This window comes from Mauremys reevesii, linkage group 6 (genome assembly GCF_016161935.1).
Source record: "Mauremys reevesii isolate NIE-2019 linkage group 6, ASM1616193v1, whole genome shotgun sequence".
NCBI lineage: Eukaryota > Metazoa > Chordata > Testudines > Geoemydidae > Mauremys > Mauremys reevesii.
In genome coordinates this window covers 54,401,549-54,428,136 of record NC_052628.1, presented here as the reverse complement: position 1 = coordinate 54,428,136, position 26,588 = coordinate 54,401,549, and the positions used below count along the sequence as shown (strand labels likewise).

Below are 26,588 nucleotides of genomic sequence, written 5' to 3'. Positions count from 1 at the left end.
CTCGACAACTTGATCAGCTGGCAAGAGCAAACGGGACAAATGCCCACTTCTGCCAAAAAAGTTGAGACAGTCGGGACGGGGCTTAAAAAGGGACTGTCCCGGACAAAATGGGACATATGGTCATCCTACCTCCCAGTCACACACCTGGCTACTGCTCACCAGCCAGTGAACCATCTGTGGCTAACTAACAGATAGTCTCTCTCTAACAAGTCACAGTCAGCGATTCAGAGATGGATCGCCAGCTGGAGCTGCAGAGGAAAAGCAGAGCTGTGTTTCTTACAGCTCCTCAGGAACCACCTCTCCCCCTTCTTTTGCCATGTCCAGGCCTCTCCACTACAGACAGGGAGAAAGAAGACAACAGCCCCTTCTACTATGAGAGTGGTATCATAAAAATCTTCCTATCATAAGACTTTTCCTCATTTTTTCCCTTTTCTAAAGAAGAAAAATAATTTCTTTTCTAGTTGTTTGTAGTAGTGGTATCATTCATGCTGTTTTAAAGATGCATTTCTATTGCAGTTCTTTTCATTTTCTCTGCTGTTTATTTCTAAATTTGAATCTCTCTGAACCCCTTTCCAGCACTTCCTGTGCATCTTAAGCATTTCACAAAGGCTAAATATATCAGACACATCCAGAAAACATGTTCCTTCTGTGTGCCTGACACATACCTGGAACACCCTAACACCTCACAATATGATATGCACATGCTTGTGTGTTCTTGTGAGTGTTTTCAGGAGTAGAGCCTATAAATCTTAGCAGAATTTTAAAAATATAATGCATGCACATGTTCAAGTAAATCTAAATCCTGAAAAAACAAACATTCTATTAAATCCATAAGGTGTTTCAGGCAAGTTAATAGACATGATAAAATTCTATTTTCAAAATGTTGCAGTTTCAGCTGCATAACTTTATTTGACTTTAATGAAAGTTGTACTACTATAACTCCATTAAATCTATTTTCTGATAATCTATCAAGAAGTTTTCTTTCACATATAGTAGCTTTATTTCAATATTATGAATATACTTTTCAATGGGACTGGACTTGCTGCTTAGTGCAGAATTTTACTTTTATAGAAAAAGAAAAAATGAAGATTGTTTTCTCACCATCAGCAATTGCTGCTCCTTTCAGGCTCTTCATTCCTCCAGGCACTGGATTTCCATCAATGTAAAACTCAATTATGCCATCCTCCAGAGTAATCAGAAGATGAAGCCAAGTATTTTCTTTCACATATTTCATGATAGTTGTCTTGGCCACATATGTAATATTGGACACCAGTGTTGTGTAATGAAGCATGACAGAAACATGGGATTCATTTGTTTGGATTTTCACACCATAATACATGGTCCAATTGTAATTGTCCTTTGCTACTATAAACCCATCACTATTGGGGTTAGGAATCACCCAAGCTGAAAATGTAAAGTTGGAAAGCATGTTATCCCAACTGAAGTGGAAGTCAGGGTCAACAGTTCCAAATGCATCCTCTTTTCCACTGAAGTACAAAGCATCTGTTCCACTGTGATGACGCCTCCTGTGAGGTTGAGACCGTACAGAACTTGAGAATGATCCAAGCAATAAGAAATCTATCATTGGTGGTAGTCCTGCTGGGAACACACTGGATAATATTTCCCAGCCTACCCGGACATCTCCAAAGGTACCCTGTTGCCTCCAAATTGTAAAGTTTGTAATGTAGGAGATATCATCTTCAGAGAGAACATCTTCCACTATCTCCCGGTCCTGGCTCTCTGGGTCTATGACAAAGACTCCAAAAGGGTCATCATTGAATGGGATCATCACAGTTACAGCAAGATTGGTTTCAGCTAACTGGCCACCAGGGCCTGGAGACCCACCTGTGTGATGAAAATTAAAACAGTTAATAGGATTCCTTAAGAACCCACCTCAGATACCACTGTCTGAAATAAGATCCATTCATGCAACCAAAAATGCTTTTAATAATAAAATACTTTTTAAAGGAACTAAAATTGTGTGACAAAGGAAGTGTTCAAAATGTTCTACCATGAATCAAATGTCACTTCAACATTATTAATTAAAAACTTGCATGAATAATTTCTGTTTAAAAGTGTGTTGTGATGCATGTGTTATCCATTGTCAGGTATAAAGTATGCAGAGAGTGTGACTTTCTTCTGAGACTTGATCACCCCATTTCTGTTGAATTAGCCATAGAGATGGCCTACGTTTGAGTCATCTGGTAGCGATACTGGGCCAAATTTATTTTCATTAATATTGAAGTTACTACACAAACATACTACTGTAAATGAGAACAGAACTTGGACCACTGCAAAGAGCTATTCACAGCAAGTCCAGTCCACAGTTGGATCCATAGAGCTATAGTGAAAGGTCTATGGATTTCTCACACTAATAATTTGCTGAGCTGCATGAAATACTGAGTCATTAGGAGCTGACTGGGGTAGGGTCAGAGTTATTTTCATTTCTTTCTGGGCATGAAAGTCCCTAGCAAGTAAAGGAGACTTTGACTACGGTCCTGGAATCTATTAAAAAGTAGCAGATGGGTCTCATGGTAATTAAAGTAGCCACACTCACCCACATTTGTACTTCTCTGCAGGGACAAGACACATTATGGCAGGATTATGTAGCCACTAGCACCAATAGCATTCAGCTGCCCAAAGGGTCATCACTTCCCTCTCCATTGAGGGACTGTGCTTTAAACACATAGGCCAACATTTTTAGAAGCAATTAGCGGTTTCGGGAGAATCCATTTTGGGATGCTCAGCCCCAGAAACTTTAGACAGGCTTCATTTTCTGAAAATGCTGAGCACCCTCCCTTTGAAAATACTGATGCACCCCAAATCACTAGTCACTTTGGAAAATCTTGGCCATAATGTAGTCCCACCCAAATGAGAAACCCCTAAATGGCTGCCAGACTGTTTCAAATTTATCATAAGAACAATAATTCAGGAATAGAATATCTGTACAGTACTCATGCATCTGTGTTGGATCAAGCTGTGACTAAAATAAAATAAGATGTAAAAATAAAACTTCTTGCTGGAAAGTTATAGAATAGAGATAGAAAATTCAAATGACAGAAACAGAGCTACTTCTATGAAACTTTCTATAATTAAGGTATAAAATTCTCCTGGTTTTAGAAGGTGTGGAGTGGGGGAACAGTACCTGAGGCATTCAGCAGCTTTAAGGTATAAAATTCATTGAATTCAGGAATTTTATCAGGAATGGCATGAAGAGTTACTGGCTTTGATCCTTCGCCATCCATGAACCACACAGTCCCATAGATTTCATAAAACTCTTGTCCTGGCTCCAAAGCAGAATCATTCTCAAAGAGTTGCCAGGTCAAAGAAACATTGCCAAAGTGTCCTCTCTGTCTCAGAATCCTATGCAATGAATTAGACACAGTGAACTTTCTGGCAAATGTGTATCAACAGTCAGCAAGAGCAAAAAAAATCTGGGTACAAGCCAGTACTATACAAGTACAATTTACAGTTCTCTAAATAATCCACAGCCATTTGAAGTACAAGGAATACCTTTCCCTACCCCGTTGAAGATCTGCACCTTCAAGACTCAATTCTGCTCTCAGCTACAGGACTCTACATTACATACCTTCCAAAAAAAATCTAGTATGGCCTATAAGAGTGCCTGCAGTGCAATATTTTTAAGCTGCATGGAAACATACACTTGCATATCTAAGCATAGAAAGGAGCTCTGTATCCCATAAATCTGACAGTTCCAAGTCTATAAGAAGCAACCAAATTCACCGTTCTCACCCATTCTGTGTAACTGGTTTTTGAGGTCTAGTTTCTCACCAACATGTGAGTTAGTTTTAATTTGATGAGACCTACATGTGCATACACCACAAATGTCAGCTGAAGATATATAAACACCATGATAGTCAGTACGGACTGAACCCAGGACCCACAGCTCCAAAACACAGGCCTCTACCACCTGAGCTAATGCAGAATGCTGTAGGTTACACAGTCACTGGGGCAAGATACTGGATGGAGTTGTGCCACATGGAGTAGGCCACTGTATTATATTTAATCTTTGTAAAAGACTTTTTCATGCTGCCTTCTATGTTTGGAACAGAGTTCTATTACATGTGTACCAAGTGACCTCCAAAAATCAAATCCCTCCTTACAACCCAAGCCCAACCGAGTCTGATGGGCTACAATTTTATCTACTCCTACCCTTTGCCTCTTTCATCAATTTTATTTAGATTATGACTTCTTCAAGATAGTGACCTGTGTAAACTGTGTTTTTCATGCATCAGATGCAAAAGGCTGAGGGTTTCTATTTAAAAAGAATATACACATGGGCATGGAAAGTAGCTGGACGACTGTAATTTTATTCATCAAAATATTTTTCCCCACATTCAGTCACCCCATAGTAATTCTGCTGTTAAACTGGTGTTAACACCACTGAAATCAAGAGTTACTCCAGGTTTACAATGGTGCACCTGAAAACAGAATTTGGCTCGTTTACATATTTACCTGGTGACAACATATTTTACTAAAAGGCACTGCAGAACACCACAAATGAAAAAGCAAAGCAGCTATTCATAGTGCCTTCATCAACTAAGTGCACCAATAATATAATTAACACATTGACAATGTGCTAGCTAAACAGAGCCTCATCAAAAAGGGTGTGCTCTGCTTCCCCATCACCCTCACTCTTAACTTAAATCAACTTTCCTCACACATGGCCAAATCCAGCTCACTCATTCTGCAAATAGGATTACAAAGAAGAGATAATCATAACAGATCCAAGGTTCCCTCAGTATAAAAAGATTCCAAACACCAGGCTGCTTAATATCCAAGCGTTGCCCTTTCCTGGGATGCTATATTTATTAGGCTTTTTACAAAGCAATACATCACAAGGACCTTTCCACTGAGGGTCCCAGCCACGTGCTTCTGTCAAAAAATGGATCAAGTCTAAGAAAACAAAAAGTAGTATGAAAAAAATCCCCTTTCCAGATACTTAGGCTGAAGCCCTTAGTATAACCTCTTTGATTGATCTCTATGACCTGTCAGTTTTGTTCTTGGGGGTCGTCAGCAGCTTATATACCTCCTATTGAGCTAATTAGCAGGATAACTAGGGCAACCTGCCAAGCAAACCCAACTTCTTAACCCCTGCTGCTTCTGGATACATACATTCCTTGTGTGGGTACAAGAGTAATGGGTTTTATTGTCAGCTCAAGAGAGGATGTTTTCAGCCTAAAGGGGTGTCCGATCTGAAGGGCCCTGTTATCCTGTAAGAGGCAGGTAAAACAAAACAAACAATGGGGGGTAACTTTTCAAAGCAAGATGCATGGAATCAGCTAGGTAACTCCCCATGACATCAGCACCAGCTACACAATGAAATACTGTTGGGTTAGGGCAGGGCCGCATAGGGTGTGTGTGGGGGGAAAGTGGGGCAATTTGCCCCAGGCCCGGGCCCCACAGAGGCCCCCACAAGAATATAGTATTCTATAATATTGCAACTTTTTTTTATGGAAGGGGCCCCCGAAATTGCTTTGCCCCAGGCCCCTTGAATCCTCTGGGTGGCCCTGGGTTAGGGCAGTGTTTCTCAAACTGGGGTCGCTGCTTGTGTAGGGAAAGCCCCTGGCAGGCCGGGCCAGTTTGTTTACTTGCCCCATCCGCAGGTCCGGCCGATCGTGGCTCCCACTGGCCGCGGTTCGCCGCTGCAGGCCAATGGGAGCTGCTGGAAGCGGCAGCCAATATGTCCCTCGGCCCGCGCTGCTTCCAGCAGCCCTCATTGGCCCGGAGCAGCGAACCGCGGCCAATGGGAGCTGCAATCGTCCGGACCTGTGGATGGGGCAGGTAAACAAACCGGCCTGGCCCGCCAGGGGTTTTCCCTACACAAGCAGCGACCCCAGTTTGAGAAACACTGGGTTAGCGGGAGGGGTTGTTAGGGGGAGGGGTTGTTGGGATCTTTAGTGTTTACTTTATTATTCTAGGTCATGTCTGCTTGATCATTCAGCTATTTCATATCTTCAGTACATGAAAAATATATAATCAGTCAACCATATCATGATTACTGACATACACACTTCATCTATCAAATGTCTGAGTGGTTTCTGTATGAATTTTTGTTATATAAACATACTTTATAACATAACATTTGTTCCCCTAAATATTCTTCTAATTTATTTTTATTCAGATTTTGTTTAATTCAAAAGTCCCTTTTATGTAACTATTGTACATGCAAACTTGGTATGTGGCTTAGACTGAAAAACTTTCAGTGAAGCATCACAAAGTATTTCTTGGAAAGTATCGTTTTAAACTCTACTTACAAAAAAACATTAGTCTTGCCTTCTTCCACCGGCTTGTCAACAGGTTTCAAAGAGAAAATGCCATTCGGGTCATCATTCGCTTCAATGACAACGGTAGCCATCCCAGCCCTGTAGACTACAGTGTCACCTAAAAGCCAAGGATTTATATGGTTTCAAATAAAAAGTGAAAAGCTAATGTAATGTGATTATCAATGGAGTTGTTTTCTTATCCAACTATTTTCATGCATACAGACAAAAAAAACATTCAAATCTTTACCCATATGAGCAATATTTGAGACATTTTAGTGTAATAGAAAATACAGAGGCAATAAATTACAATGGGCTTTATCCTGCACAGTGCAATTGTAAAGTGTTGTGTGTACAAGTGCAAGATAAAAGTAATGAGCCAGGTAGGGGAGCCTGGCCCGGAACTAGGGAAAACACTACTACCTGACTGCCATGTTATCGCTGGCTAATAGCAGGACTAATGCCAAAAAGAGGAGTGTGAGGCTGTGTCTCATTTGCATGCCAAGAATCCTACTCATTCTCACCCATCCCCAGGCATGTACATATTCTGTCCATTCCCTCCCTTTTTTTCCCACCCTGTACTCTTAAGAGTGACCAAACAATTAAGAGACTTCAGACTAACTTCTACTATGCTTAGTACTTAATTTTATTCACACCTTCTATAGAGTCCACCCACACTTCCACTGAGGTGGAAGTCTTATTGTGCCTTTCAGGATCAAGGCCAGTATGTGTACTATTTCACAGAAACAAAACACAGTATTTTTCCATCAGGAATAAACACAGAAACATCTTATTTACTTATAAATTCCATGTTCTCTCAAGCTTTTTTAACCCCCTGCCTCCAGAATCATTTATAGTACGTCAGAAGTTGTGGCATATTTTTCTTTGTTTGGTTTTGTGAGTATGTGAATGAAGATTCCCACAAGACCATCTTCTTTTTTTAAACATATAAGTATTTTTATCTGAAATGAGTGCACAAGGAATATCAATGAAAGGAATAATCAATTTCAAACCATGTTATCTTGCCAAGAATTCCAGGGTTTTTTTAAGTCTTATTATTATTATTTCTTATGCCTGGCACCATTGCAGCTCATGATTTCAGAAAAATCCTCATTTATATAAATTTCTACAATAAAGAAATTCTTTAACACAATGTTTTGGTGGCCAATTCAATGGCATTTCTGATTTTCCAAATGTTAACTTTAAAGGGTTAAAAAACCCATTGAGAATTACAGATTAAGGGTTTCTGCAGAAATGACATGAACAATATTAGCTGGTTTGTGAGCCTTCAATCAAGCAATTCAATACAAGAGAATATAGGCATAAATCCAATATACACTGTGCATGTTCACTTTACAGATCTGTTAACAGTCACTCTCCTATTGTGAAACTCAGCAATAAGAATGTACTATTTTATCAACTCTTTACAAGATACTGGATTTCAGCAAAAACAAAATGAGAGAGGCAACAACTACTGTATTTAGAGCAAATAAGTATTTTCACCTGTAGAATTAAAGAGGATGATGTAAAAAGTTTCATCTGCTTCAGGGGTATCATCTTCACTAATAAATACTGATATTTTGTGTTCTCTTTCCCCAACATCAAACACAAGGGCTTCACTCCTTCCACTGGAAATGAAATCTCCGTCTTCAACTGTGGCTCTTCCATCAACTGTGGCATATAAGACGGTAATGGCTACATCAGCAGATCCATTCCTTAGGACTGTAAAGTGAGCAAAATCTCCTTCTTGAACCTTCACAACAACAGGATCTGAAATAGATAAATTACAAATTCAGCAGCATCCTTCAAACCATCAGCTTCCTATGCTAGACATCACTGTTTATCCTGCACAGTGCAATTGTACACTACAATCCTACAAAGTTAAACTGCAGAACAATTCCTCAGGGAGACAAAAGGAAAATCTGGAAAAGTTTGAGGAAACATTTTCAGCATGGGAGGATACTGACCTGGCCACCTACCCCACCTCTGCGTGGAAAAATGGAATAGTGAGACACATGAAGAAAAGGCTCTGGCTAAATCAAAAAGAAATAAACAGACCAAAAAAAAGCATCCTGGGGAAGAAAGCTAGCAAAAACTGTATCAAAATATAAAGCACTTGGGTGAAATCCTGGCTCCATTCAAATCAATGAGAGTTTTGACATTGGCTTCAATGGGACCAGGATTTCACCTTTAATGTTTATCTTGTCTCAATAATAAAAACACAAATGATAGTAAATGTATTTGTAACTGCACTTTCAAAGGAATGGGATCTAACCTGAAAAGTATATGGGGTCATCGTTCCTTGTGATTTGTAAAACTGCACTGGTTGTGTTTCCAACTCTGGCTCCCCCAGTGGTATTGACAAGGCTGATGGTGAACACTTCCATTTCTTCAGGTAGCTAAAGGAAGAGGTAATATGAAGTAAATCTGTTTCATGCAAACAGGAAGAAATTAAAATGAGGTAATCAAAAGCAGAGGAAGCTCTGAGGGCCAGTCCTGATTCGCTCATCCTTGCTGAACTAGGGTCTTAATGCCTCACTCTATTATTTGACAAGAGTAGGTCTAAGGTAGATTTCTAGTTTCCTCCCTGGTGAATGCTGATACAGAGAAGTAATTTAGCTTCTCTGAAATATCCTCCTTTTTCTCTTTAATTGTTCCCTTTATTTCCTTTGTGGGCCAGCAGACCCAAAAATTCTCTTTCAGTTTCCTGCTTCCAATACTCTTAAAAGAATTTCATGTTGCTTTATGTCTCTTTGGCTATGTGCTACTTACTATTCAAATTCCCTCTTAACCCTCCTGATTTCTATCTTATATATTCTACTATACATTTATAGTTTGTTTCTTTCACTGGCTTCCCTAGGGCTGGACATCTGTTTTTTAAGGATCCAAACAGCCTCTTGTAACTTTCAATTTTACTATACTGGTATTTTTTGTTTAAAGGTATGTTCATCTTCTGTGACTGTTATGGTCTAGCTACATCCTGTTTGAGGATTTTGATTTCCTCTTCTATAACGCTGTTCTTTTAATTAGCTTCTTTTAAAACAAAAATTACTGCTTTGTAAGGTTTAAAGTCATAGTGCATGTGTCTCAATGTTCTCACACCAAAGTAAAGTAACAAACTATATTTGTCTAAAATATTTACCTCATCTGGCAATGAGTAAATGGTGATCGCTTTTGAAAACTCCTGGTTTCCAAAGAAAACTGTCCCTTGCACTGGGTAGATGTCATTGGTAGAGACTGGTTCAACAACCCAAGACACACTGACATTTCCATAGTTTCCTTGGTTTCTTACAATTCTGTAAGCAGCTGTGAAATGCAAACATCCAACATGATAAGTGTGCATCCACAAAACAATAAAAATTAAAGAGAGGCAGATTGACAAAGCCAATTAAATGAAAAAGAAGAGGAGGGGAACTAATCATTCTGGGATTCCTTTTTGGTAGAACCGTTAAAAACAAAATATGTGAGACAACAACATAAAAGACATAGAAAATGTCACATGGATATAAGAAATAGGTACACTGAGGCATTTCCAATTTGGGTATAATTGGAAACAGCTGAAGAGCCAGGCAGCCAAATGATATGCCTCTCCTGGTGAAATAAAACCTTATCTGCAAAATACTGGCCATCTCCTGCAAAACGCTGAGCACCCTGAATTCTTGTGACATTATTGGAATTTGATGGCAGTCAGAGCCTTGCAGGAAGTACTTCTTAGCAACTTGCAGAACTGAGCCCTAAACGTAGAGATATAAATCTGCGCAACAGGGCTCAACCTGTTTCCATGGTCTGCACAGCTAGACCTCCTCACTTTAAGCAGATGCAGAAAACAAAAGAATAAAAGATCAAGATCACAAGTCTCACAGTGAAAAGAGTGAAAGCAAAAAAAAATCCATGTTTAGTATAAGCAGATAGATGTAACAGAAGCCTCCTTCAGTACACCAATAAGTGATCTCTTTGACTGGGAAAGCAATCACTGTTCCTATAACCTCATGGTTTTAAGGGTGTTAGTATGAGTTAAACTAGAATAGCTTGAACAAAACAGGAATTACCAGAATAGACTGCTTCTCCTTTACTTTCATTTATTGTTACAGCTAGTTCATCAGGGAGGAACTGAATTACTCCATGTGGATCATCATTCTTCAGAATGGTTATATTGACTCTTGTGGCAGTTCCCAACTTGCTTGGCAGTTCTCTGTGGCTACTGAGTACCACAGAATAGAATTCATCCAGCTAGAATAGGAAAACTAAGTCAAAAAAATCATATAGACTCACAACATTCACAGCATGAAAAGAATGGACCACAGTCCACCATTACCAACCTGGCAAGAAAAGTTACAGCTTTAAAAAGCAAATCAATGAGCATGTGTTTCCTGTGCTAACTTCTGCATAATGAGCAGCACCCCATTTCCATCCCTGAAAGTAGGGAATGTCATCAGCTTATATGATGTAATAAGGTCACTTAGCATATCACACATACTACATCACAGTGTACAAAGGTATGAAATGATTATATGGCAATATTCCATCAGCTATTCATTTATGGAACTATGAGTAAATAGCACGGATCTAAAGAACAAGTACATAATTAAGATCTGCATTCATTACTAGGCATAAAAGAACAAAATACCACATTTGTAAAAATGATCAAACATTCATGCATTTGTGTCCACAGAATTGTACTCAAGGATCATCCAGGTACTAATCACCTGACAAATATTTGTCTTGTTGCCACCAAAGTAGTTAGCAAGGCAGCTGGTTTCAATTTTATCCCCCAGCAAGCTAACAGGAGAGTTGAAAATGAAGGGAAGCTGTTGCCCAGCAACCTTTGATGATCCCAGAAAGAGGGGAAAGCCACCTGCTCCTGACCCAATGCACTGGAGAATGAGGTGTTGCTGGCCATCTGGATACCTCTCCAGGTGAAATTTTAGGTAAAGAAAGTCCTATGGTCTTTTGGAGAAAGGGAGTTGCCACTGTAACCCCAGTTTCTGTGGGGAGGAGGTGATATTTGGATTCAGGGACCCAGATGTCATCTCAATAAATGATCTGGAAAAAGGGGTAAACAATGAGGTGGCAAAATTTGCAGATACAAAACTACTCAGGATAGTTAAGTCCCAGACAGACTGTGAAGAACTACAAAATATGAAGAACTACAAAAGGATCTCTCAAAACTGGGTGACTGGCCAACAAAATGGCAGATTAAATTCAATGTTGATAAATGCAAAGTAATGCACATATGAAAACATAATCCCAACTAGACACATAAAAAGATGGTGTCTAAATTGGCTGTTACCACTCAAGAAAGAGATCTTGGAGTCGTTGTGAATAATTCTCCGAAAACAGCCACTCAATGTGCACAGCAGTCAAAAAAGAGAACAGAATGCTGGGAAACATTAAGAAAGGGATAGATAATAAGACAGAAAATATCATATTGTCTCTATATAAATCCATGGTATGCCCACATCTTGAATACTGTGTGCAGATGTGGTCACCTCATCTCAAAAAACTGATTGGTTCAGAAAAGGGCAACGGAAATTATTATGGATATGGAACGGCTGCCGTATGAGGAGAGATTAATAAGACTTGGACTTTTCAGGTTGGAAAAGAGATGACTAAGGGGGGACATGATTGAGGTCTATAAAATCATGACTGGTGTGGAAAAAGTAAATAAGGAAGTGTTATTTACTCCTTCTCATAACACACTAACTAGAGGTCACCAAATGAAATTAATAGGCAGCAAGTTTAAAACAAACAAAAGGAAGTTTTTCTTCACACAACGCACAGTCAACCTGTGGAATTCTTTGCCAGAGGATGTTATGAAGGCCAAGACTATAACAGGGTTCAAAAAAGAACTAGATAAATTCATGGAGGATAGGTCTATCAATGGCTATTAGCCAGGATGGGCAGGGATGGTGTCCCTAGTCTCTGTTTGCCAGAAGCTGGGAATGGGTGACAGGGAATGGATCACTTGATGATTACCTGTTCTGTTCATTCCCTCTGGGACACCTGGCATTGGCCACTGTCAGAAGACAAGATACTAGGCTAGATGAACCTTTGGTCTCACCCAGTATGGCCGTTCTTATGTTCAATATTAGGACCAAAACCTGATCATCATTCGAACCCAAATATCGGCCTAATTTGCCAATTCCCTACTCAGCACTTTAGATTAGAAAAAAAAGTTGCTCTTCTTTTAAATGGGTCGGAGAGAAAGAGGAAAGCATAAGCATAACATTTCAAATCATCATCACCATCATGTAACATGGCACCTTTCATCCAAAGCTCTACAAATACTATATGCACAGCATCACTGAGATGCAGCTACTTCTGGTGTGAAAGGCATAGTCAGGTGGACAACAGAACTTCAGCATGCTGTATAACAGGGGTCAGCAACCTGTCAGAAGTGGTGTGCCGAGTCTTCATTTATTCACTCTAATTTAAGGTTTTGCGTGCCAGTAATACATTTTAACATTTTTAGAAGGTATCTTTCTATAAGTCTATAATATATAACTAAACTATTGTTGTATGTAAAGTAAATAAGGTTTTTAAAAGCTTCATTTAAAATTAAATTAAAATGCAGAGCCCCCGGACCGGTGGCCAGGACCCAAGCAGTGTGAGTTCCACTGAAAATCATCTCGCGTGCTGCCTTTGGCACACGTGCCATAGGTTGCCTACCCCTGCTGTATAATAATGGAGGAAGAGGGAACTTTGATCAAAGACATCAGGACAAATTCTACCCTTTTAACAAGTGTCACAGAAACTTTAATACCCATGCAAAGTGCACAGGACCCCAATTAGTACAATCTCATGCAAAACAACTTCAGGTGTATGTGTGTAACATGAAGGGGCGAGGGGAAGTAGCTCCCTTTGACAGCCAGTTAGCTGTAAAATCCCTCTTGGTCTGTTCTCTGTTTGCAGGAAGCGGATGAGAGACTCAAGGGAGCTTGGATGCTGGCACGGAGCAACCCACCACCGCTCAGCTCTTCTAATAGGTCCAGGTTTGTTATAGAAGGAGGACTCTTATACAAGGACACCCTTTCTGGTAGCACAAGGAGGACTGGCATCCTCAGAGACAGCTGGTAGTTCCAACTAAGTATAGGGAAAAAGCACTTGAGCTCAGCCCATGATCACCCTAGTGGCCATGCTGGGGTGAACAAGACCAAGGACCATTTGGGGAAGTCATTCCACTGGGAGGGAATGGGCAAGGACGTTTCAACCTATGTCCAGTTTTGTGAGGTGTGCCAGAGGGTGGGGAAGCCCCAAGACCAGCTCAAGGCCCCTCTCCAGCCACTCCTCATCATTGAGGTTCCATTTCGGCATGTAGCTGTGGATATTTTGGGTCCTTTCCCTAAGAAGATACCCAGAGGAAAGCTGTACATACTGACTTTCATGGATTTTGCCACCCGATGGCCAGAAGTAGTAGCTCTAAGCAACACCAGGGCTAAAAGGGTGAGCAAGGCATTGGCAGACATTTTTGCCAGGGTAGGTTGGCCCTCCGACATCCTTACAGATTAGGGAACTAACTTCCTGGCAGGGACCATGAAACATCTTTGGGAAGCTCATGGGGTAAACCACTTGGTTGCCACCCTTATCACCATCAAACAAATGGCCTAGTGGGAAAGTTTAATGGGACTTTGGGGGTCATGATACGTAAATTTGTGAATGAGCACTCCAATGATTGGGACCTAGTGTTGCAGCAGTTGCTCTTCGCCTACAGGGCTGTACCGCATCCCCATTTGGGATTTTCACCATTTGAACTTGTTTATGGCCATGAAGTTAAGGGGCCATTACTGTTGGTAAAGCAAGCAGAGAACAGACCAAGAGGGACTTTATAGCTAACTGGCTGGCTGGGTGTCCATCAAACGGAGCCACTCCCACCTCCCTTCATGTATCACAATATGTGATAGCTTTATAGCTCAGTCAGTCTCTCTCTATTTCTGTGTCCCTTGATAAGGAAAAGAAAGACTGAAAAGAACCAACAGAAACCCATCAAAAATGTTACTAAAATCTACAAGCGAAAGCATCTGTGTCATAAACAATTGTTAAAAACACAGAATTTGTGAACACAATTTAAGTGTACAAAATTTCTTTTACCTCTGGAACCCCATCCATCCTTGTTAGCAGAGTAATTACGATCTCCCTTTCACCAGGCTTAAATTCCAGAATTCCTGTGTTTCCATAGAACTCATTGCTGTCTCTAGGCTCTACAGTGTAGCGCAGAAACTGTTTGACAAGTGTCCCCTTGGAGCGGACAATTTGTAGTTCAACAGACTCCCCTTCCTTTAAAAAGAGAATGGAAGATCAAACAGTTTCCCAGTACTCAAATATACTCTTAAGGTCAGGTGTCTACCATAAAAACTTACTTTTATAGTGTAGGGTCCTCTGGAAGAGGAAGAAAATTCAAATACTCCCCCAGGATCATCATTTTCCACAATGATCAGTTCACAACTCGTAAACCCAGATTTAAGGATCTCATTTTCCACACTGACCCTGAGAAAGGAATATAAGAGCTATTTTGAAATGGCAGTATTGTTTGGAAAACAAATACAGTATTATGCAAAGTATATAAATGTATCAGAGCCATGGTAAACTCTGATGGGTTTGTTTTGCATGTCTCAACCATGAAAGAGTATCAATAATTAACTGCAATGGTTAACTGCATTGATTAAACAAAGAAATCACAACAATTATATGAGAATGTTTTCATGTATTTGTTTTTGTTTTTTTGTTTTGGTTTGGTTTTTATATTTGGGTATTTTTGTTTGTTTTGGGGTTTTTTGCTTCTAAAATACCTTCACTTTTTGTTGAGTGTATTGTGTCTGGTTGGTCTGAATTTAACAAGGTGACGTGTCCAGAACATTCAGAGAAAGAAATGAAAATACATTTGTACAGATAAATACTTAAAAGATCAGATTTAGTGCTATGTTGTACTTTATTCCATGTGTAATAAACATCACCAAGATAGCCTTACTTAATTTAGTAGTCACACGTTTGGGACCCTACCCTGCTCTCATTAAAGTTAATACCAGTTTTGCCATTGACGTCAAAGGGAGTAGGACTGGACTCTTGATATTATGAATGTGATTCTCCCCTATGGCTTACCACTGGTTGGTGCAGGATGTGTGGGGTGGTATCAGGGAGATAGCCATGGACCCAGTAGGAGTTTGTGCTTCTTCTTAGCAGCTATAACTTTTGTCATGGGTGAAAGATCTTTTATGGCCCCTACCCCAGTGCAGCACAGGCACAGGGTAGCATTGCTCTGCCATGTCCACTTCTGACATACCTCCTATTCCAAGACAGGTGGTGACTGATGCATGATGGTAACTGGCACGCTTGTGCCAGCAGAGTGTTCCCTGTGATGGGAGATTTCTCTGTTGGCAATTTGTGACCAGTTACTGGCCACTTTGCACTTTATTAGTGGCACAAACTGGCCAGATCTGATTACAGAATCCAGTCTTACATAATTAAGTAAAAACAGAGGAGTTCGTGGTTATATATATATTTTTAATAAGAGCTAATGGAAAAGTTGGTCCATGAAGTGCAAAGAAACCAAAGGAAGAATTATGCTTCCACATGTGATTCTGACCTCTTCAGTTACAAACATTACCTCTCCTCTAATAAATCAATCATCCTGTCTCCACTGAGCTTTCTTGTACTTTTCCCCCCTCACATCAGACTCTTTACAGGTGACACTTTAAGCTTGATGGCATAAAAGACACCAGAGAAGCTAGCATTGAAGGATGCACTGTAAAGCCCTTTTGAATTTGGATAATATATAGGTCCATATACTTTCACATAATTGGATCCTTTCCATTTGTTTCCAATGAAAATTAGGATCTATGTACAGCACATGATTGTCTGCATTTGTTCTACATCTTACCCACCCTTGATCTGCATTTCACAGAAAAATAAGAAAATAAGAAAATAAACCTTCACTTGGGACCAAAATTTATCAAATGTTTGGAATTTACTGAATCACAAATTCCCAAAGCCAATTCTGGAAATCACTAAAGAATAATGCTCCTGGTTCCTGATTATTACCTATCACAGCCCATCCTAAACAAGAGAGACAGGACAGAATATAAGATGAAAACCGGCAACGAGGCCTTCATTATTTAACAGGTGTCACTTGTTTATGTTGGTTAACTATGAAAATTATTGATGTGTCAGTGGAAGAAGTTGTACTACAAAATATATGCAGGTTATTTAAAGAAGAAAATAACTCTGCTCATAAGTTATTTTAGGGTATTTATAGAACACTTTTTTTGGTCAATTGTAGTCAGTTCAGTGATTTAACTGAGGCAAGCTGTACTTGTGGCGATTTTAAACAACTAATCCACTGTTTCATCAAATACTCAAACATCAAACGCTGAGCCATGCATTCATAACATCTATCATTCACAGACCCTAAATAAAGAAGCATTTTCAAGCTGGCACCCCATGTCACCAAACAAAACTGCAAAGAAAACATGCATTGCCTGAGGAGATGTAGAAGGTACGCTTCTTCGGAGAGAAAGAAATGATAAAGAAGACAGAGCCTTGTCCAACCCAACCGCTTTCAAAACAAAGTGTTGATTCACTGTAGACAAAGACACAGCTCGCTGCACTTACCCAAAGTACACGACAAACCTTTCTGTCTCTACCCTGTCAATACAGAGAGAAAGAAAGGGGGAGAGGGATAAAAGTGCCATTTGCCAGAATTTCAATAATACCAATCTTAGAAGAGAAGGGTAAAAAAAACGAAAGCTTTTTTTTTTCCTTTTCCAATAGCTAATAATGTTCACTTTATGGGAACACTACTTGCTTGGCACTTCCCTGTTGACAAATGCCAGCAAGAGGTTCAGCAGTTTCCACTTAGGAGAGATGACCCCATGACCAATCAGCATGTCAAGACCCATTCAAGGCATTCCTTACCAAGCCCTCCCCCAAGAGCTCGATGGCTGCCAAGCACTGTACATGCTCACAAACCACAGCAGCTGAGTAAATTGTATTCAGCTCTGTTTGTAATTACTTTGTGCCTTTAATTAGACAAAAAAAAACTTTATTCTCAGGTCTACATGCCTCTAGAATCTGTTTTTTCATCAGTCTGCCAAAATGACTATATTGGCAGATAAACATAGGGAGAGTTTGAATGAGAACACATAAAAACCCCTGCTCAACAGGAAGTTACATGAAGTCTCATTTATGACAATCTTTTGATTAATCAAAGTACAAAAGTACAATATATGAAAAAAGTATTTTCTAATCTCTTAATTCCTTCAATTTTAGTCACACATTTGTAACCAAATGATAATGATTAGCCCAGAACAGAGTGGAACTGAGGTTGAGTATGTCTCTGCTTGGCAATTTTTAACAACATATTTTTACTATGTGTTAATGGCCCCATCTTTTTATATATCATCATGCATCACAATGGTACAAACAGGCGACAGTTAGGCTTAAGGGGTGAAATCCTACTGAAGTCAATGGGGAGTTTTGCTATTGACTTCAGGGAGACCAGGATTTGCTCCTTCCTTCACAGATATACTGCAAAAGTGTTTCAGAACCAAGTATTAATATAATGAAAATACTAGGAAAAATATTCAAGTTTGCTAAACCAAAAAAGTTAATTAACTTTTAATCTGAACAAATATAACCCACATACTTAGAAATGGCATTGTAACATCAATAGCCAAGCTGTTGGTAGTATATAAACACAGGACACAAAGGAGACATCCTGACTACCAGGTAGGTTTTTAATATTATGTTCAAGCTTTTGTTAGGATTTAAATTATAATAATTTCTTAATGAGTGAATGGTCAAGCCAGACACAATATCCTTTTCAGCTGCATGGAGTTACATTGAATGAATCCACATATAACTGAGACAACATCTCTAAGAAGATGGACTGAGGAAGCTTGTCAGCATCTAGTAACAAGTTGTAATGAACTATATGGCTAACAGCATAAAATTTGAAGAGGGCAACTACAATGAAAGAGGCAAAGAATACCATGAGGCTTACAACCTGAAATAAAAAACTGGGTGTTCTTACAAATTAATATCAGAGAGGTTGCTTCTGCTCCCATTGAAGTCAAAGAGAGGTTTGCCATCAACTTCAATCGAAGCAAGACTGGGTCCTTTTAAAAAAAATACATGCACTGTATCCAGGCTAATGAGGATAATACAGCTGCTTTGACATGATGTATTGTCCTAGATTTATTTGTATATTTTTTCTGAAAAAATAAACACCTATGAAAAAAATAAAATATTAAATAGAAACAATGAGGATTAGATTTCATAACTTCTGCTCACACAGAGCACTGAAGTAAATGGGATCACTCACAGAGTAAGTATGCTGGTCCTGAATCTATACAACCTGTGTTATGCTGATATTAAAAGAATTATCAAATACATTAGTCACTAAGAGACTAAAAAAAAGAAATTAGTGTTGTGAATTTGAAATTTAGATCCAAACATTCACATTAGAGAACTCATGTGGCTTTACTTTTATGATATATTTTCTTGGGAAAATGAGCCTGATCCTGCTAATTTTCATTTTCTAGTACTGCATATTAATGAATATACTTTACTGATTTAGGCCCCAATTCTGCAAACTTGTGTGTGTGTGCTTAACTTTAATCACAAAAGTAGTCCTTTTGATTCAATGGGACTGTTCACTTGTAGCAGTGAACTAGGGACCTAATCCAGAACAGCAAATGCCATGCCTATGCCCAGGCATATGCCTGTAACAGCCTGTTTCCTTGCGCTGTCTGGTGCACATTGAGGATTTACATTATCAAAGCAGATATTCCAACTGCTGCAGTGAGTTGCACATGACCTTAGTCCTTCCTTATTCCCTATGCATATTGGGCCGAATCCTCAACTGCTCTTGAGCAGTTCTAATGAAACCTGGGGGTGGAACAAAGGTTGCTTTTTATTATCTGATCATGGTGACAAACACTGATTTATTCCCTGATGCGCAGATTCGTTTTACACTTCACCTACTGTGCCCACAGCTAAAGGCATACACTGGCAGCACTGTATTGATGCCTATGTCAGAACATATTGATACAGATGTCAAAGATTTTAGTTTTGTTTTCTCCAAGCAAAAGTTATGGGGAAAAAGGCTGTCAATCTTAAAATTTCACTATAAAATGCTTGATTATTAGGAAGATCACATCTGATCTGATCTCATTTAAGTTTGTAACAGAAACCATCAGAGGAGTGAAGTTCTGGAACAGCCTCCCAAGGGGAGCACTGGGGGCAAAAATACTAAGTAGCTTCAAGACTGAACTTGATAAATTTATGGAGGGGATGGTATGATGAGACTGCCTACAACGGCATGTAGCCATCTGTGACTGCTAGTAGCAAATATCTCCAATGGCCAGTGATGGAACACTGGATGGGGAGGGCTCTGAGTAACCACAGAGAATTACTTCCTGGTGTCTGTCTGTTGGGTGTAGCTGAAATGCTCCGGGTCGAACTGACCACCATATTTGGGGTCAGGAAGAAATTTTCCCCAGGTCATATTGACAGAGGATTTGTGGGGGATTTTGCCTTCCTCTGCAGCATAGGGCCTGGGTCACTTGCAGGTTTAAACTAGCATAAAATGGTGGATTCTCTGTAACTTGAAATCTTTAAATCACAATTTGAGGACAATTAATTCAGCCAGAGGTTATGGGTCTATTACAGTAGTGGATGGGCGAGGGTCTGTGCCTTCTCATCTTAATATCTATAAGTCTATGAGAAAAAGTATAAGATGCTTCCTTCTTGAAAACCAAATATGCAATCTCTGATACTTTTGTAACAAACAGACTTAAAAAATATTGTCCCCTAAATGCCTTACAGTTTACACCAGATTCACAAGGTTTCTTGCACATTCTTTTCAATTAGCTGGTATTGAACACTGTCAGAAAGGATGTTGGACTAAATGGACCTTGGATTTGATCCAATATGGAAATTTCTATGTATTTATAAACTATTTCCATTTTAAATTTAAAAAAAAAACTAACGGAGAAACTTAACATAGTTGAGGTTCAAAGATTTTGAATAGCAAATAAGCCTTTCAGCAAAAACATGAGTTCCATGCTTTGAAATCTGCCTGGAAAACAGAACTGTCAGTGAATTTGTTTAATTTTTCATTAAAACCATGCTTCATTAAACACATTTAGTTCAGAGCTAGGGATTCAGGCAAGGTAAACTTCAAATTGCTATGGAATGTTGTTTGATTACTCTGCTTCCTAGGTTGGTATTCAATGCTCATCCCTCTTTAATTTTTGGGGGGGATTATCCACTGATTTAATTAGTGCCAAGGCCTAGCTTTAAAGAAAAGTATTAAAGTAGGATTTGCCATAGTACAAATTCCACTGAGTTTCTCATCAGAGGGGATACCTCTGCCTAGGGTTTAATCCAAAAATATATTTGATTCTCTGCAGATTATTTTAGTTTTCACTTATTTTTCTATTAATGACAGATGAAATTCAGTGTTGTTGTCTTGAATGGTAATCAAAATTAGCAGTAGCAGTCGGAATTAGCACTCACTCCAATATTCTATTCCTTCTTTTCAAGAAGTCTGATAAATCTCTGAAGACAAGACCAGCTAAATTTTTACAGTGAAAGTTAGGTAGTTTAACATGAAAAGTTTTTGAACAATACACATCCCTGTGTTAGAACACCAGCTCTCTTGGAAGAGAAGTTGAAAGCATAGTGAAGCCAAAACATTGAGTAAGGAGAAAATATTATAGTATGTGCTGGTGTTTCTTTGAACCTCAGTGCAGAGGGCATCTCACAACATATAAGCCACAACTGAGCACTGCAATTAAGGAACTTAATCAGCCTGAGAGGCCTTCAATGGGCTCTGTGCAATTAGCTGAATTTCCACCATTGACTAATTTCTACTGCACTGAAAATCATCAGACACTTCACACTGAAAGGTCACAAATTTACATTCTGTAACTGCAATGTTTAAACCTCTTCCTTATAACTCTGAATGTAAACATTTTCTGAATATACTTACAGCCAGATTCGTAGCAGATGTAAATTGAGATAGCTCCACCGAAGTCAATGGAACTATGGAGATTTACACCAGCTGAAGATCTGGGCCATTGTACATCCACAACCTTGTTCTAGTTTCCCAAATTACATCAGATATGATTTAAAAAATATGTGTGAACAAATACTCTAAGCACTCTAGGACTTCTATTTTCCATCTGTAGTTGGCAAGAAGACAAGGGTCTTTTCTTCCTCATGTAGCTCTCACCACAGTGATCTGGTGTTATTTATGTTTTGGTCTGGATTCTGGCTGAATTACTGCCTGGCACTCAACATGAGGCTACACCCAAAATAACCCACTCAGAATCTTCACCAGATGCAGTATATGGTTGCCTCCTCATCAATCAGTTCTCTTAAGGTGCACAATATAACAGTCCTTCATAAATTGTATTGGCCTCCAATTTGTTTCTGGATTAAATCTGGGGTGTTATTTTTTTCCTATGAAGTGATTGCTTCATGTATGGCTTCCTACAATATTGTCCCAATATTGTCTCTTCCGAACTGTGGTAGTTACAATCAGCTGAAATGGGTAAACTAGCAGTGCCACAATTTAAACAATAAGGGTCTGGAGGAAAGGTTCTCACAGAGAAGGATCCCCAACGCTGAAGCTGAATTCTGCCCCACTTGATTTCACAGAGCCCAGAATTGTTTAACTCAGGGAATATAGTCAGGCCTACCTATTAACTGAGGCTTCTCCTGAAGGGTGGTGGTTTTCAACAGAGAACAGGAGAGCAAGGAGAGGGAAAATGTATTTTTGATGGCTTGAGAGTTTCTTTGTAAATATGGACGTAGTTAAATCTTTAATGTTTTGTAAAAATGTAACCTGAATAGAGTTAGACACATTAACTAAATTTCAATAAGTAATCTTCATTAGAGCTCATATTATAACAGCATATTTTATCTATGGTGTTACTAAATGCATGTTTGTGTGTGTGGGTATAGATATATAGATTTACTAAAACTACACATTTGATTTTCACCTTGACTGATGCTGCAGTATCTAGTACAGCACAAACACTTATCCAGCATGCAGTCTCTTTGTGTTGATTCTAATTCATTACTGCTGAGAGGTGCTGGGTTGCCAGCCCTGGAAACTGAAGTCTTCTGTTCCCCACAAAATAGAAACCATGCAGACAGCAGCAGTGCAAGCTTTCACACATCACCCTGCCATTATCCTTTGCCTGTGATTTGGAAGAGCCATTTCTAACATGGTCTCCATGTTCATTCCATTCTTGGCTTCGGCTAGCACTAGAACTGCCAAATTTCAGCACAGGCCTGGGGGAGATTAACTCGCTGCTAGACAGAGACTGTATAGGCCCACAGAAAAATTTGGATTTTGTCTCCTGCTTGGTTTCCTCTGCTTCTTCACCTTTGACCTTGCCAACAGCAGCTTGGGAAATCTGCTCAGTGTTGGCACACACTTTACCCCATCACTGTCCAGATCAGTACTCCCTGCTGCCCCTGAAATGCATAGCCACAGCAGAAGAATGGTTATATTTGTTAAACTGCATAGTGCCCTATTCAGCTCCTCATTGTGGCCATAATTTTCAAGTCACAATGTGTATGGGGAGGAGGGGGGATTGATCAGAGTGACTGGAGGGAGGGAATAGACTTGTAGCATGTAACACATTGCTGAAAGGATTGGGGAAGTCCTTGTGTGCTGTCTCTGGCGTCTATCAATTTTATCTGTTTCTTCTTCCTCCCCTGTGCTTCCTCCTCATCCTCCGTTGATTTTCTTCACCCTATCTTGCTACATCATTTCCCCAAATCCTTAGTTGCTTCTTCTGTCCTCAATCTCCCGCAGTCTCTGTCCAGAATTTCTGCTGGCAGGTAACCTCCTTTTCCTCAGGAACCATACAAACATAAAAATGGTTCTGATGTAATTTTAAAAAAAATTCTGTAAATTTGTGTTTTATTTGTTGCACTTCAAATTCTTTTTTGGCTTGTCTAATTATACTTTTACACTTGACTTGCCAGAATTTATGTTCCTTCCTATTTTCCTCAGTAGGATCTGACTTCCACTTTTTAAGGGATGTCTTTTTGTCTCTAACCACCTCTTTTACTCTGTTGAATAGCTGTGGTAGCACTTTTTAGTCTTTTACTGTTTTTTTTTAATTATTATTTTTATTTGGGGTATACATATAGTTTGAGCTTCCATTACAGTGTTTTTAGAAAATTTCCATGCAGCTTGACTGTTCCTTTTAATTTCCATTTAACTAGCCTCCTCACTTTTGTGTAGTTCCCCTTTTTGAAGTTAAATGCTACTGTAGTGAATTCCTTTTGTATTTTCATCCCTACAATTATATTAAATTTAATTATACTATGGTTGCTATTACCGAGGAGTTCAGCTTCACTGACCTCTGTGCACCACTTATGACTGAACCAGTCCCATCTAGAGCCACCCACAGAAAGAAAAGCAGAGAAGCGAGGGAAATATTCCTCCTGTATTTGTCTCTTCAGTGGGTCTATGTCTTTTATGTAATCAGTAGTCAATGGAGAACACAAGGAGGTCTCACAGAAGCATCCAGCAAAGTTTCTGCAAGGCAGGCCCAACATTGATTTATTTTGTGATGAAGTAGCATATGATAAACTGTCTTCCTGAATGCTGACCTTGTACAGATCAGTAGGAACTTGAGGTTCTGGTGTTTCTCTTCACCTGTTGTATGCTTGTGTGAAATGATTGCGTTTGATTGTTCAGCTTTCTGGGAGCTAGTGTGCATTCCTTTCAAGTGTTTCTTCCAGATAAGACACCGATTGGGGAGGGCAAATGTTGGTGCTAGCTGCAGCTGTCGTTGATGAAGATCTCGGGTACCAGATGCCCAGCGTACAGCAAATATGCTCATCTGTTGTGCTGAAAGGAGGGGCACAGCTGGAAAGTTCTGCCCCAGACTACTGGGAGGTGGAAATGGGAGGCAGTAGATATATGTTTAGGGACTCTTATTAGGCTGTTTGGGAGCAGGGAAGGGGGTGTAAACCATGTTCTGAGGTGGTGCTAAGAGCTGGAATGGGCTAGTCTGTCTAGTGAATTCTGCACTAACTGAAGCATGCATGCATGTGGCAGCAAGATGCATTACAGTGTGGAGGTTCAAAGGCATGAAGAACTGTTCATCAGTGAAGAGAGATTACAAGCTCCAAACCAGATGATTGTGGAAAAAGGGACTCCAGGCCACTGCTATCACCTGAAAACCCATGAGCTGTGATGGAGTTAGTCAAATACCCAAGAATGAGAACTATCATAAAAGAGAGTGACCACATATCTTCAATGGGAGCAGCAAACATAACCCCCATCAAGGAAAATAGCATTATGTGGACGGTAGCAAGTATTGTATGATTTACAATTCTAACTTCTTTGTGTTAGCTCACAGAGTGTTGACCTCCAGTGGAAATCATCATTAAGAGCTAGAACCAAAAGTTTAATGAACTGTGAAACTGTTCATGCTACATGTCTATAGCACTTCTGGACACCTTGGCATTTTTAGAAGTGGATTAGTACATGCATATTTTCACAGAAATATAATGAGAGATCAGAGTTGAAATGTGAACTTAGTAGTCTAACAAGGTCTTCAAAACCATATTTCTGCCATAGCAAATATGAAATCAACTCATTAGATAGCAAGGAGAACATACATTCCCATGTTACCCTCCAGGGAAGACAGAAACCATCCACAACACTGGTCTAGGGTACACTATTCCATCAGGCTTCTCCCAACACACTGCATGAATTGTGTGATAGTAATCCGATACTGTTCACTACATATGAAATGAAAGGTATTTCATTTGCTCTTTATAGTATTTGGATGCAATACCTGTCCAAGGTTAATGTCACAGTTTCATTCATTTCAGGGATATCATCGGCTTTGACAGTAATGTTGATGGTAGTGTCACTTTGTCCAGATAAAAACAAAACAGAGCCATTAAAAGGACTTAGATCATCATATGTTACTGCTTTTGGATTGAGGCCAGAAGGTTTCAAACTCCAAAACACAGTGGCTTGTCCATCAGTCCCATCTCGATGCAGAGCAATGGAAACCTAGAAAACAACATGGCAATCTGTGACTTTAAAACCAGCAGATTAATTTTTTTTAAAAAATCAACTGCGCCCTAACAAACTGCTAAACTGGACAGTGTGCATGTTGGTATGGACAGGCTGATTCTCCTTTCACTTACATCAGTGAATATCAGAATTAATACCATGGAAATCAATGGAGTTACATCAATGAAATACTGTGAAAATGTGCATTTCATATATTCATTTGACTCATTTATACAATCATATATGTTTAGATTAATAAAAAGATAAAACAAGATGTTTACAACTTAATTCATATGACAATTTAGTAAGAAGCCACAAGTGTAATAAGCTTTGTGTGACTGAATTGCCAATGCTCATCTCTTCAAGAAGAGAAATTGGTTTTAAAGATAATTACAACATATTTACTTTCATTATTTTAGCACCATCTCATCAACTAATTGTTTAAACTAATTATCAGAGTTTTAATTGGAGCTTGAAAAAGACAGCCTGCCAACAAAGCTGTCCAAATTCCGGAACCGTGGGAAGACTGGCAGTGAGATAATGGTGAAAGAAAATGAGAGTGTGCAAAAAAAATAGTATTTCCTGATTGATATTAGAATACACAGAAGAGTCTTAGTGCACTTGAAAATGATTCTTTTGGGCTCACAAACTTTATATTTTTAATGTTTGGAAAATACTGTGCCTGGGTGGCAAAATGACATATTTCATTTATCAGTGGGTCAACTGAATAACTAGCATAATCATGTCCATGAGGTTGATAGTTCTCGCTCTCTCATTTGGGAACAACATTTTTAAAATCCCTGAAAAGTGCACTTTACTGGCTCAAACAGGTCATCAGAGTAATTATGTAATCTTGTGACAAAATGATGAGCAGTGGTAAATACACATGCCACTTTTCCCCTCAATTTCCTCTCTCTCTCTGTCATTCTCAAAAACCAGTAACATGTTTGCAGCATTCACAACAAGATGAGTTGGTATGTATAACTGCATCTTTATTTCAAGCATTAATTTCTAGCTTCTTATCTTAGACCTTGATCCTGCAAACACTTGCACATGTGCTTTATTTTAAGCCTGTGAGTAGTTCCATTGTTTTCAATGGACTACTAAGATCTTCAGATCAAAGTTTGTGGGACAGCATAGGAAACTAACTGCTCTGTAGATAGATAAAGAACTCAAGCTCCAGGATTGTAAGCCTTCCACCTAATAAGTTAAATTTAAGGGGGAAAAACAATAAAATAATAAAAGGT

At 39.2% G+C, this 26,588-nt stretch overlaps 1 protein-coding gene across 1 annotated transcript in view; it reads right to left on the bottom strand.

Annotated features, from left to right (window-relative positions):
- Positions 1-26,588, bottom strand: part of ADGRV1 (adhesion G protein-coupled receptor V1) — a 419,039-nt gene that overhangs the window by 354,623 nt on the left and 37,828 nt on the right. The window contains exons 11-20 of the mRNA XM_039545618.1: positions 25,115-25,338; positions 14,642-14,768; positions 14,373-14,558; positions 10,334-10,514; positions 9,427-9,590; positions 8,560-8,683; positions 7,788-8,054; positions 6,279-6,405; positions 3,146-3,363; positions 1,102-1,845 (exon numbers count right to left, since the gene is read on the bottom strand). Coding sequence (XP_039401552.1) covers positions 1,102-1,845; positions 3,146-3,363; positions 6,279-6,405; positions 7,788-8,054; positions 8,560-8,683; positions 9,427-9,590; positions 10,334-10,514; positions 14,373-14,558; positions 14,642-14,768; positions 25,115-25,338 — 2,362 coding nt within the window. The remainder of the gene's footprint in view (positions 1-1,101; positions 1,846-3,145; positions 3,364-6,278; positions 6,406-7,787; positions 8,055-8,559; positions 8,684-9,426; positions 9,591-10,333; positions 10,515-14,372; positions 14,559-14,641; positions 14,769-25,114; positions 25,339-26,588) is intronic.